Genomic DNA, 20,362 nt, shown 5'->3' with positions numbered 1-20,362 from the left:
TTCTCTCCCAAATCTGTTTCCCCCACTCCTGTCTCCGGCTCCTCGGACATCTTCTCCGTCAAAGAAATTTTAGCATCTAAAAAGGTCAGAGGGAAAACCTTCTTTTTAGTGGATTGGGAGGGTTGTGGTCCAGAAGAGAGGTCCTGGGAACCTGAGGACAATATCCTGGACAAAAGTCTGATCCTCAGGTTCTCAGGCTCCAAGAAGAGGGGGAGACCCAAGGGGGGGGGTACTGTTACGCCGAGCGCTCCGGGTCCCCGCTCCTCCCCGGAGCGCTCGCTACACTTTCCTCACTGCAGCGCTCCGGTCGGTTCCACGAACCCGGGGCGCTGCGATACTGCCTCCGGCCGGGATGCCATTCGCGATGCGGGTAGCGCCCGCTCGCGATGCGCACCCCGGCTCCCGTACCTGACTCGCTCTCCGTCAGTTCTGTCCCGGCGCGCGCGGCCCCGCTCCCTAGGGCGCGCGCGCGCCGGGTCTTTGCGATTTAAAGGGCCACTGCGCCGCTGATTGGCGCAGTGGTTCCAATTAGTGTTTGCACCTGTGCACTTCCCTATATCACCTCACTTCCCCTTCACTCCCTCGCCGGATCTTGTTGCCATCGTGCCAGTGAAAGCGTTTCCTTGTGTGTTCCTAGCCTGTGTTCCAGACCTCCTGCCGTTGCCCCTGACTACGATCCTTGCTGCCTGCCCCGACCTTCTGCTACGTCCGACCTTGCTTCTGTCTACTCCCTTGTACCGCGCCTATCTTCAGCAGCCAGAGAGGTTGAGCCGTTGCTAGGGGATACGACCTGGTCACTACCGCCGCAGCAAGACCATCCCGCTTTGCGGCGGGCTCTGGTGAAAACCAGTAGTGACTTAGAACCGATCCTCTAGCACGGTCCACGCCAATCCCTCTCTGGCACAGAGGATCCACTACCTGCCAGCCGGCATCGTGACAGTGGCTTAGAACCGGTCCACTAGCACGGTCCACGCCAATCCCTCTCTGGCACAGAGGATCCACTACCTGCCAGCCGACATCGTGACAGTAGATCCGGCCATGGATCCCGCTGAAGTTCCTCTGCCAGTTGTCGCTGACCTCACCACGGTGGTCGCCCAGCAGTCACAACAGATAGCGCAACAAGGCCAACAGCTGTCTCAACTGACCGTTATGCTACAACAGTTACTACCACAGCTTCAGCAGTCATCTCCTCCGCCAGCTCCTGCACCTCCTCCGCAGCGAGTGGCCGCTCCTGGGATACGCTTATCCTTGCCGGATAAATTTGATGGGGACTCTAAGTTTTGCCGTGGCTTTCTTTCCCAATGTTCCCTGCATCTGGAGATGATGTCGGACCTGTTTCCCACTGAAAGGTCTAAGGTGGCTTTCGTAGTCAGCCTTCTGTCCGGAAAAGCCCTGTCATGGGCCACACCGCTCTGGGACCGCAATGACCCCGTCACTGCCTCTGTACACTCCTTCTTCTCGGAAATCCGAAGTGTCTTTGAGGAACCTGCCCGAGCCTCTTCTGCTGAGACTGCCCTGTTGAACCTGGTCCAGGGTAATTCTTCCGTTGGCGAGTATGCCGTACAATTCCGTACTCTTGCTTCAGAATTGTCCTGGAATAATGAGGCCCTCTGCGCGACCTTCAAAAAAGGCCTATCCAGCAACATTAAAGATGTTCTGGCCGCACGAGAAATTCCTGCTAATCTACATGAACTTATTCACCTAGCCACTCGCATTGACATGCGTTTTTCCGAAAGGCGTCAGGAACTCCGCCAAGATATGGACTCTGTTCGCACGAGGCGTTTCTTCTCCTCGGCTCCTCTCTCCTCTGGTCCCCTGCAATCTGTTCCTGTGCCTCCCGCCGTGGAGGCTATGCAGGTCGACCGGTCTCGCCTGACACCTCAAGAGAGGACACGACGCCGTATGGAGAACCTCTGCCTGTACTGTGCTAGTACCGAACACTTCCTGAGAGATTGTCCTATCCGTCCTCCCCGCCTGGAAAGACGTACGCTGACTCCGCACAAAGGTGAGACAGTCCTTGATGTCTACTCAGCTTCTCCACGTCTTACTGTGCCTGTGCGGATGTCTGCCTCTGCCTTCTCCTTCTCTACAGTGGCCTTCTTGGACTCTGGATCTGCAGGAAATTTTATTTTGGCCTCTCTCGTCAACAGGTTCAACATCCCGGTGACCAGTCTCGCCAGACCCCTCTACATCGATTGTGTAAATAATGAAAGATTGGACTGTACCATACGTTTCCGCACGGAGCCCCTTCTTATGAGCATCGGATCTCATCATGAGAGGATTGAACTTTTGGTCCTCCCCAATTGCACCTCGGAAATTCTCCTTGGACTTCCCTGGCTTCAACTTCATTCCCCTACCCTGGATTGGTCCACTGGGGAGATCAAGAGTTGGGGGTCCTCTTGTTCCAAGAACTGTCTAAAACCGGTTCCCAGTAACCCTTGCCGTAACTCTGTGGTTCCTCCAGTAACCGGTCTCCCTAAGGCCTATATGGACTTCGCGGATGTTTTCTGCAAAAAACAAGCTGAGACTCTACCTCCTCACAGGCCTTATGATTGCCCTATCGACCTCCTCCCGGGCACTACTCCACCCCGGGGCAGAATTTATCCTCTCTCTGCCCCAGAGACTCTTGCCATGTCCGAATACGTCCAGGAGAATCTAAAAAAGGGCTTTATCCGTAAATCCTCCTCTCCTGCCGGAGCCGGATTTTTCTTTGTGTCCAAAAAGGATGGCTCCCTACGTCCTTGCATTGACTACCGCGGTCTTAATAAAATCACGGTTAAGAACCGCTACCCCTTACCCCTCATCTCTGAACTCTTTGATCGCCTCCAAGGTGCCCACATCTTCACTAAATTGGACTTAAGAGGCGCCTATAACCTCATCCGCATCAGAGAGGGGGACGAGTGGAAAACGGCATTTAACACCAGAGATGGACACTTTGAGTATCTGGTCATGCCCTTTGGACTGTGCAACACCCCTGCCGTCTTCCAAGACTTTGTCAATGAAATTTTTCGTGATCTGTTATACTCCTGTGTTGTTGTATATCTGGACGATATCCTAATTTTTTCTGCCAATCTAGAAGAACACCGCCAGCATGTCCGTATGGTTCTTCAGAGACTTCGTGACAACCAACTCTATGCCAAAATTGAGAAATGTCTGTTTGAATGCCAATCTCTTCCTTTTCTAGGATATTTGGTCTCTGGCCAGGGACTACAGATGGATCCAGACAAACTCTCTGCCGTCTTAGATTGGCCACGCCCCTCCGGACTCCGTGCTATCCAACGCTTTTTGGGGTTCGCCAATTATTACAGGCAATTTATTCCACATTTTTCTACCATTGTGGCTCCTATCGTGGCTTTAACCAAAAAAAATGCTGATCCCAAGTCCTGGCCTCCTCAAGCAGAAGACGCCTTTAAACGACTCAAGTCTGCCTTTTCTTCGGCTCCCGTCCTCTCCAGACCTGACCCTTCCAAACCCTTCCTATTGGAGGTTGATGCCTCCTCAGTGGGAGCTGGAGCTGTTCTTCTACAAAAAAATTCTTCCGGGCATGCTGTCACTTGTGGTTTTTTCTCTAGGACCTTCTCTCCAGCGGAGAGGAACTACTCCATCGGGGATCGAGAGCTTCTAGCCATTAAATTAGCACTTGAGGAATGGAGGCATCTGCTGGAGGGATCAAGTTCTCCTGTTATTATCTACACCGACCACAAGAACCTCTCCTACCTCCAGTCTGCCCAACGGCTGAATCCTCGCCAGGCCCGGTGGTCTCTGTTCTTTGCCCGATTTAATTTTGAGATTCACTTTCGTCCTGCCGATAAGAACATTAGGGCCGATGCTCTCTCTCGTTCCTCGGATGCCTCAGAAGTTGAACTCTCTCCGCAACACATCATTCCACCTGACTGCCTGATCTCCACTTCTCCTGCCTCCATCAGGCAGACTCCTCCAGAAAAGACCTTTGTTTCTCCTCGCCAACGCCTCGGAATCCTCAAATGGGGTCACTCCTCCCATCTCGCAGGTCATGCGGGTATCAAGAAATCTGTGCAACTCATCTCCCGCTTCTATTGGTGGCCGACTCTGGAGACGGATGTTGTGGACTTTGTGCGAGCCTGCACTATCTGTGCCCGGGATAAGACTCCTCGCCAGAAGCCCGCTGGTTTTCTTCATCCTCTGCCTGTCCCCGAACAGCCTTGGTCTCTGATTGGTATGGATTTTATTACTGATTTACCCCCTTCCCGTGGCAACACTGTTATTTGGGTGGTCGTTGATCGATTCTCCAAAATGGCACATTTCATCCCTCTTCCTGGTCTTCCTTCTGCGCCTCAGTTGGCTAAACAATTTTTTGTACACATTTTTCGTCTTCACGGATTGCCTACGCAGATTGTCTCGGATAGAGGCGTCCAATTCGTGTCTAAATTCTGGAGGGCTCTCTGTAAACAACTCAAGATTAAATTAAATTTTTCTTCTGCATATCATCCCCAGTCCAATGGACAAGTAGAAAGGATTAACCAGATCTTGGGTGATTATTTGCGACATTTTGTTTCCTCCCGCCAGGATGACTGGGCAGATCTCCTCCCATGGGCCGAATTCTCGTATAACTTCAGGGTCTCTGAGTCTTCCTCCAAATCCCCATTTTTCGTGGTGTACGGCCGTCACCCTCTTCCCCCCCTCCCTACTCCCTTGCCCTCTGGTCTGCCCGCTGTGGATGAAATTTCTCGTGACCTTTCCATCATATGGAGAGAGACCCAAAATTCTCTCTTACAGGCTTCATCACGCATGAAGAAGTTCGCGGATAAGAAAAGAAGAGCTCCCCCCGTTTTTTCCCCTGGAGACAAGGTATGGCTCTCCGCTAAATATGTCCGCTTCCGTGTCCCTAGCTACAAGTTGGGACCACGCTATCTTGGTCCTTTCAAAATTTTGTGTCAAATTAATCCTGTCTCTTATAAACTTCTTCTTCCTCCCTCTCTTCGTATCCCTAATGCCTTTCACGTCTCTCTTCTCAAACCACTCATCCTCAACCGTTTTTCTCCCAAGTCTGTTCCTCCCACTCCTGTTTCCGGCTCCTCGGACATCTTCTCGGTCAAAGAAATTTTAGCTGCCAAAAAGGTCAGAGGGAGAAATTTTTTTTTAGTGGACTGGGAGGGTTGTGGTCCTGAAGAGAGATCCTGGGAACCTGAGGACAACATCCTAGACAAAAGTCTGCTCCTCAGGTTCTCAGGCTCTAAGAAGAGGGGGAGACCCAAGGGGGGGGGTACTGTTACGCCGAGCGCTCCGGGTCCCCGCTCCTCCCCGGAGCGCTCGCTTCACTCTCCCCGCGGCAGCGCTCCGGTCACGTCCTCGGACCCGGGGCGCTGCGATTCCGCTGCCAGCCGGGATGCGATTCGCGATGCGGGTAGCGCCCGCTCGCGATGCGCACCCCGGCTCCCCTACCTGACTCGCTCTCCGTCTGTTCTGTCCCGGCGCGCGCGGCCCCGCTCCCTAGGGCGCGCGCGCGCCGGGTCTCTGCGATTTAAAGGGCCACTGCGCCGCTGATTGGCGCAGTGGTTCCAATTAGTGTTTACACCTGTGCACTTCCCTATATCACCTCACTTCCCCTTCACTCCCTCGCCGGATCTTGTTGCCTTAGTGCCAGTGAAAGCGTTCCTTGTGTGTTCCTTGCCTGTGTTTCCAGACCTTCTGCCGTTGCCCCTGACTACGATCCTTGCTGCCTGCCCCGACCTTCTGCTACGTCCGACCTTGCTTTTGCCTACTCCCTTGTACCGCGCCTATCTTCAGCAGCCAGAGAGGTGAGCCGTTGCTAGTGGATACGACCTGGTCACTACCGCCGCAGCAAGACCATCCCGCTTTGCGGCGGGCTCTGGTGAAAACCAGTAGTGGCTTAGAACCGGTCCACTAGCACGGTCCACGCCAATCCCTCTCTGGCACAGAGGATCCACTACCTGCCAGCCGGCATCGTGACACTACTGCAGAGTTTTCCAAACTTTTTGTGTTTGTGAGACGCTTTTTAGACATGCATAGTTTGTGGCACACTCCTCGCCATACCACCTATTGTTTGTATGACCTACGACGCACAACATTATATCAGTATCAGCATTAAAAATGTGGCTGCTACCCCCCCTGTGCTATTTCATCACTCGACATTATCCCCCCCTGTACCATTTCATTACCACCTTCATCAACCCCTGTGCGATTTTACCCCCTTTCATCACCCCTGTTCAACTTCATCCCCCTGTGCCATTTTATAACTTTCTTCACCCCTTGTGCCACTTCATCCCCCGTAATCACTCCCTGTGCCATTTCATCCCTAACTTGATCACCCCCTGTGCCACTTCATCCCTGGCCCCCTCAATTACCCCCTGTGCCACTTTATTCTCCCTGTTGATCACCCCCTGTGCGACTTCTTTCCACTTGGCCTCAGTCCTGCTCTGGCAAGCCCAGGTGCAGGCTCGGTGGCTCCTGCTGGCATCTGATGAGTGACATCTCCTCGAGTGTGACATCAGGGGTGTAACTCATCGGAAGTTCCAGTAGCCACCATTGCTCACTGACTTAAACTAGCTGCAGCGCTGACTGCTAGTTGAAGATCTGACAAGTGACGTCTTTCAGCTTGGCTCCACGAGCACGATGTCAGGGGCATCACTCATCAAAAGTCCTGGCAGCCATCACTGCTCACTGATTTGAATTGGCTGTGGGGCTGGCTGTCATTTCAAGATCAGGCAGCACGGGCCATGGCCACTTAAGAACAGTGACCAGCGGTGTATGCTGCTGCAGGACAGGATGGTTCTCCTACACCCCTACTGACTGCCGCTGACACACTAATGTGTCAAGGCACACAGTTTGGAAAACACTGGCCTACTGTTTAATATTACTTGTAATTCAGGAAGGGGCTTACCTTTATTCAAGTACGGATCCCAGTGACAAGAATCTGAGGTGGCCCAGTACAAAAATGGCCCTTCTGTACACTATTGGTCCTATCAGGTGGACTCAGTCCCCTGGCCCCCACACTCTCATTGCCTATATAAAGTTAATGTGTTGCATTACATATATAGTTACATAGTTAGTACGGTCGAAAAAAGACATATGTCCATCAAGTTCAACCAGGGAATTAAGGGGTAGGGGTGTGGCGCGATATTGGGGAAGGGATGGGATTTTATATTTCTTCATAAGCATTAATGTTATTTTGTTCCAGGAATGTATCTAATCCTGTTTTAAAGCTGTTAATTTTTCCTGCTGTGACCAGTTCCTGAGGTAGACTGTTCCATAAGTTCAGAGTTATCATGGTAAAGAAGGCGTGTCGCCCCTTGAGACTAAACTTTTTCTTCTCCAGACGGAGGGAGTGCCCCCTCGTCCTTTGGGGGGGTTTAACCTGGAACAGTTTTTCTCCATATTTTTTGTATGGGCCATTAATATACTTATATACGTTTAATGTGTTAATAAGTGTTTGTACCTTTAAATCCTGTTGTTAAGCCCAATGTAACCAAGGAATGTGTAAGCCAGGAAAAATGAGGGAGGGGAAAGCCGGCACTGTAAAAATGACTTGTAGTCACAGGTGGGTGCTTAGCTTCAACAGGTTCAAACTCCAAAACCTTTCTTCAGCAAACTTAAAGAAAAAAGCGGCACTCCAAAAAAATGCAAATAATTGTGTCTTTATTCACCCATCAAGTAGAAAGCGACGTTTCAGCCTCACCATGAGGCCTTTCTTGAGAATTCTTTATACTTAATGGGTGAATAAAGACACCATTTTTTGGAGTGCTGCTTTTTTCTTGAAGTTTTGTGTAAGTGACCAGGTGACTTGTTGATGATCTATGGGATTCCTCAAAATTTCTCCCTTATATAACAGGGAGGAGCTAGCCTAGAGCAGTTTTATTCTAAGCTGAGTTGCAGTTGAGTGAAGACCTAAGAGTGTCTGATGTTCCTGAGGGAGACCAAGGCCTAGTCACGCAGCCATGCAGCCACTATCCGTGGAACCCCCTACAGGTGAAAGTCAAAGCCTGGTAAGAACAAATACAGGGGAGAAGTATAGTCAGCATAGTCAAGTCTGTCAAGTCTAAAGTCAGTGTGGGTTGCATAATTGAGTCCAAGTCCACTACAAGGCTCAGGGAGCCAAAAAGCCTCATGAAGTTCACTGGTCATCTCCTTGGGCCTAAACTGACCTGTAAAGACTTTAACATCTGTGTGCCTCAGTAAAGCTGCCGTTGTTCCGTAACCTTGCATCTAAGTGATTATTTTCTCCTCGCCTGGCCCAGGAACCAGTAGTCATACCTTGGATGGTGTAGAGGATAACCACGCCCTGGCATCACAAACACTAAGGGTTAATATAATCTGCCCTAAGGGTTATAACATTTGCCCTTTCCAACACCCTCTTCCACAACTTTTGGCATCCTAAGAACAGGATACGGGTGTGCGCCTTATGCGGAAAAAAAACCCCACTCTGAACTGTGTCTGTATTGCCGAATAGTGGCATGTCCGTGAGACAAAAATTGCGCCCAAAATTGTTTGGGACTTTGTCAGTGAAAACTCATATGCTGAGAGGCGCTTGTGAAATAGACAGGGAGGTGAAGAAACGTTTATTGTTTGCCAATGTGAAAAGTATTGAAGTTGCGCCCGCCATAAATCCGTTCAGAAGCTATGCTGCAGTGCAAAGTGTTTGTTGTACCTGAAGGGGTTAAAGCTGTGGAAGAAAAACGCACAGAACATTCCCATGCAGGTCAACGTCCCACCCCTGGGTGTGGAAGTCAAGTTGCAGTCTCTAATCCAAAGTGGAACCAGAAAGGTCCGCCCCCTGTTGCCGGGGGCCAGAAGTCAGGGTCACACCACTTACATACTTCCTGTCAGCAGTCATCTTGCCGAAGCCCAAGAAAAAAAGCAGCAGCACCGCTGGACTTCTGCAGTCTGCAGGAAGTTGGAAAGCAGAGCAAGATGACGGAGGCACTGGAGAGCACAAGGTCTGAAAGTCCCAAGATGGTGCACAGCGCCCGCAAAGTAGCAGCGTGTTCCCAGAGCTGGCAGACCGGAAGTAGAAGCTTTCTATCAGAGCCAAAGAGTCATGCTTGCAAGTCCCACTGCCAGAGGTTGATGAGCAACGGCCAGCGACTCCTGAGGGAGGAAAGCCTGCATCATCCAGAGGAATGTCGTTGGTGAGACTGTCTCTACCCCATCCATCCTGGGGGTCCTGGGCTGAGATACCTACAGAGGAGTCTAATGTGATTCTCTACCCCTTCCAGCCAGTCCAGCCCAGAATCCACCCCCAGGCCCAGAAGTCTACTGTATGCCCCAGAACACCCCCACTTCCAGAGTGGGTATTCGGCGATGAACCGCAACTAATAAGGTACATACACCAGTACCTTCTCCCTCTGCCCGGAAAAGAGCATCCCCCTAGTCCAGCAGCAGTGTCTGAGAGGGCCAGGCAGGAGGCCCAGATAGCTGCCATAGTGGAAGAGATGAGGGCTCAGAGGAGACGTGAATATGGCCCTAAAGAATGCCCTATGAGGTGCGGCAGGCTCAGAAATCAGATACTAAAAATCTAGAGCATTTTTATCTCTGCATGTTGGACCACTCCAGAGCAGAAGATCCACTCCTGGAGAGGTGGAGAGCAACAGTGGTCAAGTTCGACAGAGTCCAGGGGTTTGGCACCTTAATGGACTGCTACCATGGGCGCACCATTCTTGTCAACCGGCAAGCGGTCAAAAGAGATTACCACCCCAGACATTTACACTCCTTAGAGAGCGGGGAGCTAGTGGAGTACACCCCAGTCCGCAATGCAAGAGGGGAATAGACGGCAGCTGTGACCAAACTGAAGAACCCCACACAGCTCCCCTTTGTCTGTTTTCCCACGGAGGATTGGGAGTCGGATCTTTTTGGCTTACTATCTCCGCGAGTCAAGGGTCAAGTAATGGAGGAGGAGCTTTTGCCCGAGGCGCTCGTCATGTCACCTAAGTACATCCAGATCCAAGAAAGAAGCCTACAGATGTGCCCATGCCTACTCCTGGCATTAAGGAGGTTTGGCATACTCAACAGGCACCAACTAAAGTGCCTCGGCCTACACCTGCTGAGGAGGAGGTTTGTTCCCCAGTGGCGCAAGCTGATGCGGTACAGATGGTGGTAACAGTGAGCCCCACCATCACTGATACCCGGTTATCCCAGGTGTCGTGGAACACCACAGTCAGTCCCTTGGAGGGGGCACAGTCATATGGTCCCTGCTACATGTCTCAGCCCAGGAAGCCCCCTGATAAGCGAGCCTGGGATGTCAAGTTTCCTGGATAAGTCATATGTCCTCTTATTGTTTTCTTTATACTACCAGTCGTGAGACTTAAGTTGTTTTGTGGAGTACCACTACTGTTTTTCAGGTTCCAACAAATGTGTGCACTACATAATATTGATATGAAGTTGATTCAATGGGACCACACTGTAATGAAGTGTACATAAAGGCCGGCATTTATCATTGTAGGTGTAAGTGAAGCATTTTTCTACACCTTTTTGTGTGTGCTGGTAATGTGTAGGAGCACCAAATTTATTAAATGGTCACAGAGCATTTGATAAATTTTGTGCAGGTCACATTTTCTGAAATTTCTCTCTTCACATACATCAAAAAGCTAAGCTAAGTCTGGGCTGGTGTAGTTTTAAAGACTTTTCATTGGCTTTGTGTCTTTTCACAAAAAGGTGCAGTTCATAAATCCCTTCCATGGCACGTGTATTGCCAAAATCAGTGGATTACAACTCAAAATCAGCAGAAATGTGTAAACCAAAAGGCGCAAATAAACCCTGCTTGCGTCTTTTTTGCGCCTTTTGTGGACACAAAAAACAGTCTAAAGACAATGATAAATGTAAGCCAAAATGTTTACACACTTGTCTATAGTGTCTAATGTTTTCCTACTAGCTATGGCAGTATCCTGAACACAACAGGAAAAGCATTTCTATATAGTAGCTGTATATAGTGTAACAACAAACATGAAGATGTGGGGGATCGGCACTACCAGTTCCAAATGGACAAAAACAGCAGGAGGTGCGTTGTGGATCAGCCAGGCCAAGGAGTATTCCCCCCTACAGCGGTGCTCTATCCCGAAGATCAGGAACTTAGCTTGACAGCACAAAAGGAAGAAAGAGATGGCACTTTGCACGGCAGGTGCAATTATCGTTTATTATTCAACTTCGGCAGGTGTACAGAGTACAGAGAGGGAGCAGACAATGGAACTATAGTGTATATAGCTGTAAATAGTGTATACTATATACTAGGTTGTCTGGGCATGCTGGGAGTTGTAGTTTTGCACCAATTGGAGGCTCCCTGTTTGGGAAGATATTGCATTGGAAAAATTATTTTATTTAAAAAATCACTCCCCTACCGCCCTTGTTAACCATTTTATTAAAATAAAATAAAATCCAGTTCATCCGTCGTAATCAATTGAATTCATCGTAACCCTCTGCATCTGAAACGAGAAGAAAAAAACCCCACAAAAAATGGGTTAGGACATTCTAACTCTAACTCTCATTCTCCTCAGTGGAGAGCGCCCTTAATGCAATGTCTTCCCAAACAGGGAGCCTGCAATTGGTGCAAAACTACAAATCCCGGCATGCCCAGACAGCCCACCAAAGCACACCAGAGGCTCCAGGACGCCGTAATTATTCATTTTATGGACCTGAGGAAGGCACATGCTGGTGCCGAAACGCGTTGTCCATTTGTTCTAAACCATAATAAACTGTCCTGTGCTTTATTGGCGTTCCGCATCCATTTTATTTCAGCAGTAGCGCTCGTCCAGTACCCCCTTTTTTTACTCTCCTCTTCCTGGTCATAATATATCCGTACACCTTCGCGGTCACGGACAGGGGATCTCGAGCAGCACAACTGTCACCATCAGTCTCCACTTTACACCCGCCTGGTGAGGTGCTGTTCCCGTTGATAACCTTGGCGGGACATCACACCACCCAGGGTGTAGTGGTTCTCGACCAACTCATCACGCCGCCATCATCCACAAGAGAGCGCCCCAACCTTTTTGCCTCTTCTTCACACTATCTCTGATCAGAGCACCACCTGCAGCAATCACAAGAGTCCACTTCCACTAGTTTGATCGACGATCCATAGTAGGGCTCAGTGCAGTGCCGTATCATCTTGTTTTCCGTACTTTCGTTGTTACTATATAACTTTGCACACAGAGCACGCACCTGACGGCTAGCCAGCCACCCACTGTGAGCTTACAAGCCACAAAATATGGATACAGATCAGAGCCCTGGAATTGACATAGTGGACTCAGCCTTACTCACAGGAAGAGAGGATGTGGGGGGATATTTCCTCGATTGTAATATCAAGGATGATTTAGAAGTCATCAGCCTGAAGCTACTTGAACATCACATCACCATACTCTCGGAAAAGGAAATAGCCTCCTTTTGGACAGTACATTCACTACAGTCGTACATTCAATGCAATAGAGTCCCCAGAGGGCTACGAATGTATAAACCACCGGCTGTTTTTCAAGACGATGATGTATTCATTCAAGCCTGGACCCAAGCACATCATGACCATGCTAAAAAACTGCTCCAAATTGTCTTGACTCGCAGTCGCATCGAACATGATAGACTGTCTGAACAGCTGCATAAAGCTAAAGCTGAGCACACAAAGAGATCAGCTCCAGACCAATCAGAAATCTTCTTGGCCAAATTGAAAGATAAACTTGTCCCTATACAGGATGATTTAAAAGTTAAAAAACGCGACAAGTTTATCAGAGATAAGTGAGATTATGACAATAATCTCATTTTTACTTGGCAGAATAAATCCTTTGACAGCAAAACCGGAGCTACAAAATCTAAAAATAAAAGCAATAAACCGCAACAATCCGGTGAAACCAAACAAAAACCCTTCACGAGATATCACGCAGGTTCAGCAAATAAACCATCTGAACAGAACCCGAATCCCTCTACCTCAGTCCCTTTAGGAGGAAAAGCACCCGAAGGGGCAGAACAAAGAGAAGCTGAAAAGGAGCAGGATCTTCCGACCCAGGACCAAAAGAAAAGACGAGCGGCGACTTGGAAAGGAAAGAATTAAATGTAATCAATCTTACTAACGAAACCCTGGATGAAGCTACGCTGTCACTGCTATCTAAGGGACTTAACTTTGGACTTTCTGAAAAATTCAACGAAGTCACCTTTGAATTTGATTTGGCACGAGCGATGCGGGACATTTCCATATTTAAGTTCTTTGCGAATAAACCCCTTAATATGCAAGCACAATATTATGGTGATACTCCTATTAATATAGGTCCTCTTGGTTTCCTCCCACCGAACTTAGATAGACAGGAAAAGGATTGTATAGCTATGCTAGCTACTAGCTTTGCTGATGAGAATGTTTATGAGTCTGTCCCTATGCATGAGTCTAAATATTTCAGTAAGGGAAAAAAGTCAAAATTTTCCCCATCTATTGTGCAAGGGAGTTATATAGATTCGTTTACAAAAGCAGTTACACAAGATGTAAAATCAATCCTTTACCCGGATCCTGTCTGTAATTTATCAGTAGCAGAAAAAGGTGCACTGAATCGGTTGGAAAAAAGAAACGATCTTACAGTGATCATAGCCGACAAAGGGGGTAGTGTGGTAGTACAACACACTGCACACTATAAGGAAGAAGCTGCCAGGCAACTGGCTGATACTTCCACCTATACCCCTTTGTCGTCTGACCCTACTAATAAGATCTTGAGTAATCTAAAAACCTTTTTGTGCAAATATGTATCTGCAGGAGTGATTTCACAAAAAAACGCTGAAAAGTTGTTTCCAGACCACACCAAACCCGCACGCCTATACCATCTACCAAAGGTTCATGAGTCGCTGAGTCGACCCCCGGGCAGACCTATTGTTGCGGGGATCGGCTCAGCGACCAAATTTTTGTCCCAATATTTAGACTGGGTCTTAAACCCTATACAAAGTGCAGCTATATCTTACATCAAAGATACAAAACATCTTTTACAAAATATAGAAAATGTACATTGGGAACACGGATACAGTCTGTGTTCTATTGACGTGGTCAGCCTGTACACTCGTATCTCACATGGGGCGGGTGTACAGGCTGTCAAAGAATCGCTTCAATACACAGACACATCTGAGTCAGTCATAAATTTTATTACAGAGGGCTTACTTTTTGTTCTCAACAAAAACACCTTTAAGTCTGAGGACAGGTGGTACAAACAGGAGACGGGGACCCCAATGGGGACCCCAGTCTCGTGTACATACGCCAATATTTTTTTGGCCCATTTTGATAATGAATATGTCTATAATGAAAAAAAATCCCTATCTTAGATATATTAAGACATATCATCGTTATGTCGATGATGTCCTCTTAATATGGTCTGGCTCGGAGGATCAGTTCTACGCCTTCGTTTCCTACTTAAATAATAATCAAGTGAACATGCAGTTTACAAGCCAATTCGGAGGCAACTCGTTAGAGTTCCTTGACATATTGTTAAAAAGTGACGAGGACTCTATAATTTCAGAAGGCTATAGGAAAATGGTAGCGAAAAATACCCTATTGCATAAAAAGGTATTCCATATGGTCAGTTTGTTCGGTTAAAACGGAATAATAGCAATGTACTATCATATTCACAAAAAGCTGAGCATCTGGAAGAAAGACTAAGAGAAAGGGCATACCCTGAAAGACTAATAAGAGAAAGTCGGATAAAAGCAGACAAGCTAAATAGACAAGATCTCCTTAAGGACAAAAAGAAAAGATTGGTAAAAGACGACAAAAGATTCACTCTGGTCTTCCAGAACTCACCTATGAATTTGGTTCTGGAACGTGCGATCAGACGGAACTGGTTTCTATTGGAAGCAGATAGCGATCTAAACGAGGTAGCAAAAAGAAAACCTCGGATCGCCTATAGAAAAACATCAACATAGGCGAAACCTTGAATAAAAATAAACATAAAAATACAATAACTACCTCTGCAAAACCTACATGGCTAGGTGACTTGCTTCCAACAGGGAATCTAAGATGTAAGAGCTGTAATTTCTGTAAGTTTAGTGTAGAAACTAAACACATCAGACTAGGTGCTGTCCATCATACTATTAATGAGCTTATTACCTGCAGATCCACTAACATTGTATATGCGATCATCTGCCCATGTGGGTTCTTCTACATTGGGCAAACAAGGCGGCAGCTCCGCATACGGATACGTGAGCATTTTTATGCAATACGTACAGGGAGGCCGGGAGCTACTCGCCTAATTGCACATGTAGAAGAAGCCCACGGGAACGACCCGGAGATACTGCAATTTCTGGGTCTTGAGAAAATACAACCAAGTAGCAACGATCAGATTGGCCCCAGACTCCTCCGCGCAGAAACTCTTTGGATAGTAAAGACTAGCGCGACGGGAGTTCTGGGGTTAAATGATCGGACAGATCTGGCTGCCTGCCTCTGATTCGTAAATGTGCTACTCCTCTTCATTTCACGTCACTTGGGCACGGGATGTGCACCCAGTGACGTGATTGGAGGCACACTTTTATTCACCTGTATATATATTACTCTCTGGGTTTGGTTAGTATGGCCGGAGGAAGCACTTTTGTGCAAAACGTAGCTTGGTTGCCATCCAGTGTCCCCCCACTACCCTCCTTCCTTACTTTTGTATTTGTGAGTATTCAATAAAGAAGAACTCTGCTAGCAAGTTCTGGTGAGTCGCCAATCTTTTTCTTCATTGACAGTGTGAACAGAGCCTCACACTTACAAGCCTGACTCCCGTCTGTTGCTCCGCCCCCTAATGATGTCATCACTAGGGGGCAGAGCTACACGGACCCGACGGGGACAGGGAGCGAGGAAGGTAAGTGGACCTCCTGTTTTGTATACACTATATACAGCTATCTATAGATAGCTGTATATTCTGTACACCGCCCAAAGGGCTATAGGAGCAGGGAGTCCTGTCAGTATAGTGACAGGATTCCCGGCTCCTGTATAGTATATACGGGTACACTATGCCCCCCTGTATAGTATACGGCCGGGGGAGGTGAGTAGTGATGCTACACATCACTCCTCATCTCCTAACACTCTGTGGATCGGGCGCTCAGAATCCGACCCACAGAGCGGTACCTGAAGGCAGTGAGAAAACTGCCACAGGGGACAAAACTGGCTGTTTCCACACACCAGGAAAAACGCCAGAAAAAACGCCAGAAAAACTGCCAAAATGCAAGGAAAATCCGTGGCAGTTTTCCTGGCAGTTTTACCTGGCGTTTTTGCTGGGGGAAAAAAAAAACCGCAGTGGAATTCTAACCAAATACTGAGGGAAATTTATCAAACAATTTGGCGCACAGACGCCACTTTGCCGGCAACTTATTTTGCTCTAAAGTGAGCAAAAAGCAAGTTCACATTTGATAAATGCCCCTCAATGTGTGAACTCTGCCTAACTGTTCTATGAAAAAGTCTGTTATAAGAACAGTTTTATTTACCACATTGAAAGCTTTGAGTTGGGAATCATGGTCAATATTAGGAAAGATCGAGAGCAAACAATGAAACTTCCAGAAATGAAACCAATTGTAGTTAGTTTCGTTTCTGTTAATGTGAAACTAGTAACTGCTATAAAGCCAGCCCAGAGACTGACAGCAGCTCAGTGAGGGGACGATGGCGTCGCTGCAGGCTCTGGTAAGATCTGTCACTATTGTATAAGATTTATTGACTATTGAGATTTCTGATACCTGCTGAATTCTGTGGTGTCAGTAGATTTCATTTTCAGCACTTTCAGTCACATTCCATTGCTCAGAAATACATGTAGTAGTTGTATACTTGGAAGTTGCAATTATTGTTTTGTTTTTAATCTCTAAGCAAATGAACCCATTCCTGGCACATGTTGAAATATATTATTGATCTGTATTTGCTCTGAGCTTGTCTTGTGCCATCCAACTATCAGGGATAAGAAGTGATGTAAGTCAATGAGCTCTATGAGTATAGACAGTAAAGAGAACATAGAGAAGCGCCCATTTACAGACTGCAGCTGGCAACAGGAGGATTCTTATCAGTGATTGTGTGTGGAGGTCCAGCGGTGGCAGGTCCGGTTGTGGCGGGGAAGTGATCTCCCTCTAACAGTTGTAAAACTACAACTCCCAGCATGCCCAAGCAGTCTAGACATGCTGGGAGATGTAGTTTTGCAACATCTGGAAGACCACAGTTTTGAGAACACTGTATAGTGGTCTCTAAAATGTGGCCATGCATATGTTGTAAAACTACAACTCCCAGCATGCCCAGACAGCCAACTGCTGTCTGGGCATGCTGGGAGTTGTAGTTTTGCAACATCTGGAGGGCCATTGTTTGGAGACCACTGGTCTGCTTCCTGCATCTAGCTTGTTATGGGGTGCATTTTTATCTTGCACTTTTTTGGGGGCATATGCGGTCTGTTCCACCAGCGACTGTTCTGATGTGTGACTGTAACGTACCCCGTGTGCAGATTGTGATTTATTACTGATCCGCACTTTTTTGGAGTACAGGCTTTTTTATTTTATTTTATGTTTTTGAGGAAGGGGGGTTGCGGTCCAGCCACACAGCACAGGACAGTTGCTGGTAGCACGGACCACAAACAGGGCTCAAGTCCTGCAGGAACTCATGGGAACGGAGTTCCTGTACTTTTTCCTCAGCAGAAACGCAGTTCCCTTTAGCAGAAGTCCTGCAGGACCAGCCCTTAAAGGGTTACTCCGCCCCTATCCTAGGGGATAAGATGTCTGATCGTGGGGGTCCCGCTACTGGGGACCCCCGTGATCTCGGCTGCAGCACCCCAGACATCGGGTGCATGGGGCAAACTTCGCTCCGTGCCGGATGACTGGTGATGCAGGGCAGAGCCCCCTCAATGCAAGTCTATGGAAGGGGGCGTGACGGCCGTCACGCCCCCTCCCATAGACTTGCATTGAGGGGGCGTGACGTCATGAGCCTCTGGCGGGACCCCCAGGATCAGACACCTTATCCCCTAACCTTTTGGATAGGACCCCTTTAAGTGGAAATCTAGGTTGAGTTCCCAGACTTTTTTTCCCCAGGACTTGACCCCTGACCACAAACATCCACAAAAAAGTGCTAAACAAAACCCTGCACCCCCAAAAAGTGCTGACCAGTGATCACTGATTACCAGTCAGGGGGAAAAAAAAAAAACAATCTAGGAATCAAATTCATAAGTAAAAGCATCCCAGAGTTGTTAATGCATAAAGTGACATAGGTCAGATATACAAAAATTGCCTGGTCCTTAAGGTCAAAATGGTCACGGTCTATAAGGGGTTAAAGGAGTTCTGTAGTGGAATATAGCTTATCCCCTATCTCTGTACAGGGCCCTGATGTTAGGCTGTCAATGCATGCTGGGAGTTGTAGTCTTGCAACAGCTAGAGGCACCACTGCATCTCCCAGCATGACCAGGCAGCATAAGGCTGTCAGGGTATGATTGGAGTTGTAATGTTGCAACAGCTGAAGACACCCCTGTTAGACAACGTTGTTTTATAGGAAAAGATTTGTGTTTTACCATTTTCAGACGGTTTTATTTCTTCCTCCACACTCTGGTACCTACACTGTGGATATTAGCTAGTAAACAAAATATGGGATATTTATCAATAACTGTGCAGAGTAAAGGTTGCCCAGTTGCCCATAGCAACCAATCAGATCGCTTCTTTCATTTTTCAAAGGCCTTGTTAAAAATGAAAGAAGCAATCTGATTGGTTGCTATGGGCAACTGCACCACTCTTCCTCTACACTGGTTTTGATGAATCTCCCCCAATGAGCTGTGAGTATGCAGCTGCAGCGTGCTCTTCTATTGGACAGGGGATAACATGTGGTGGGGATGGGAGGGGATAACCACAAGGGAAGGATCTGTAGGTGGTGTGAGGTGTTTTTTTGTGCCCCGCATGGATCTACGGGGGCGCAAAAAACCACCTCACAGCGGCACTTTATTATAATTTCCTAGGGGGAACAGCAGGGTGGAGAGCAAGGGGGCAGCAGCAGCATCTTACAGGAACTAGGAGCAGGGAATCATGGGAAATGTAGTCTCTATGCCATGGCTGCTTACTCATTTGGGAGGCAATTACCAGAGAACGGCTGAACCGATTTGGACAAATGAGGTATTGTTGGAAAGGTCTTTTGAAGAGCTATCAAATAAGGCAAGCTTTTTTTTTTTTTGTACCAGCACTGCATATCTCCATTAAACACAGTTAGTAGTCTCTGTTTACAGTATGGGGTGAAAGTACTGTATAAGCTTCTGATTAACTATTTAGTAACTACCCCCCCCACTCCAAATCATTACCTTTTAATAATGAAGCTTTTTTTCCATTTAATGTGGTCTTATCTATAATCTTGAAATTGTTAAATATTTGCCATCTTAACCCCTCAGTTTTTGCACTTTCGTTTTTTCCTCCTAACCCTTTCAATTTTGCACCTAAAAATCCATATGATGGCATTTATTTAATTATTTTTTGCACCACCGATTCTACTTTGTAATGACATCATTCATTTTACCCAAAAATCTACAGCGAAAGGGGGGAAAAAATCATTGTGCGACAAAATTGATAAAAAACACCATTTTGGGGTCTTCCGTTTCTACGCAGTACATTTGGGGTCTTCCGTTTCTACGCAGTACATTTTTCGGTAAAAATGACACCTTATCTTCTGTAGGTCCATATGATGAAAATAATACCCTACTTATATAGGTTTGATTTTGTCGTACTTCTGGAAAAAATCCTAACTATATGCACGAAAATTAATACGTTTAAAATTGTCATCTTCTGACCCCTATAACTTTTTTATTTTTCCACGAATGGGGCTTTATGAGGGCTCATATTTTCCGCTGAGATCTGAAGTTTTTATCCAGTACCATTTTTGTTTTGATTGGAATTTTTAATTGCTTTTTATTCATTTTATTTTTTTGGGGGTATAAAAAGTTACCAAAACTAAGCTATTTTTGACTTTGTGATTTTTTTTTTGTGCATACGCCATTGACTGTGCGGTTTAATTGATGATATATTTTTATGGTTCGGACACTTACGCACGCGACGATACCACATATGTTTGTTCTTTTTATTTACACTTTTTTTTTTTCTTTGGGAAATGGGGGGTGATTCTGATTTTATTAACTTTTTTTTGCCATAGGAATGCTTTGATCAGTGTTTTCTGCACTTGATTGCTCAAGCCTGGATTTCAGGCTTGGAGCAATCAAAAGCCGATCGGACAGCCGGGAAGAAGGTAGGACAATTCCCGCTATCCTCTCAGCTGTTCGGAATGCCGCGATTTCACTGTGGCGGTCCCGAACAGCTCCGCTGAGCTAACTGGCAGTGTATTCTCCCGTTTTAGACGCCGCGATCAACTATGATCGTGACGTCTAAAGGGTAAATACCGGACATCAGCCCGATCAGCAATGTCCAGTATTAGCTGCGGGTCCTGGTTGCTGCG

At 47.3% G+C, this 20,362-nt stretch overlaps 1 protein-coding gene across 4 annotated transcripts in view; it reads left to right on the top strand.

Annotated features, from left to right (window-relative positions):
- Window positions 1–16,541: 16,541 nt before the first annotated feature.
- Window positions 16,542–20,362, top strand: part of LOC130294653 (sacsin-like) — a 90,078-nt gene continuing 86,257 nt past the window's right edge. Inside the window, exon 1 of one of the 4 annotated variants that reach the window (XM_056544832.1) lies at window positions 16,542–16,594. Coding sequence is in view for 1 of the 4 variants with exons in the window: in XM_056544831.1 (XP_056400806.1) it covers window positions 18,698–18,704 (7 nt within the window). In the remaining 3 variants the exon portion in view is untranslated. The other 3 variants (XM_056544831.1, XM_056544833.1, XM_056544834.1) reach the window with 3 other exon arrangements.

This window comes from Hyla sarda, chromosome 10 (genome assembly GCF_029499605.1).
Source record: "Hyla sarda isolate aHylSar1 chromosome 10, aHylSar1.hap1, whole genome shotgun sequence".
In the NCBI taxonomy this organism is placed as follows: domain Eukaryota; kingdom Metazoa; phylum Chordata; class Amphibia; order Anura; family Hylidae; genus Hyla; species Hyla sarda.
Note: the sequence above shows the minus strand (reverse complement) of the source record. Positions and strands in the feature narration are given on the sequence as shown.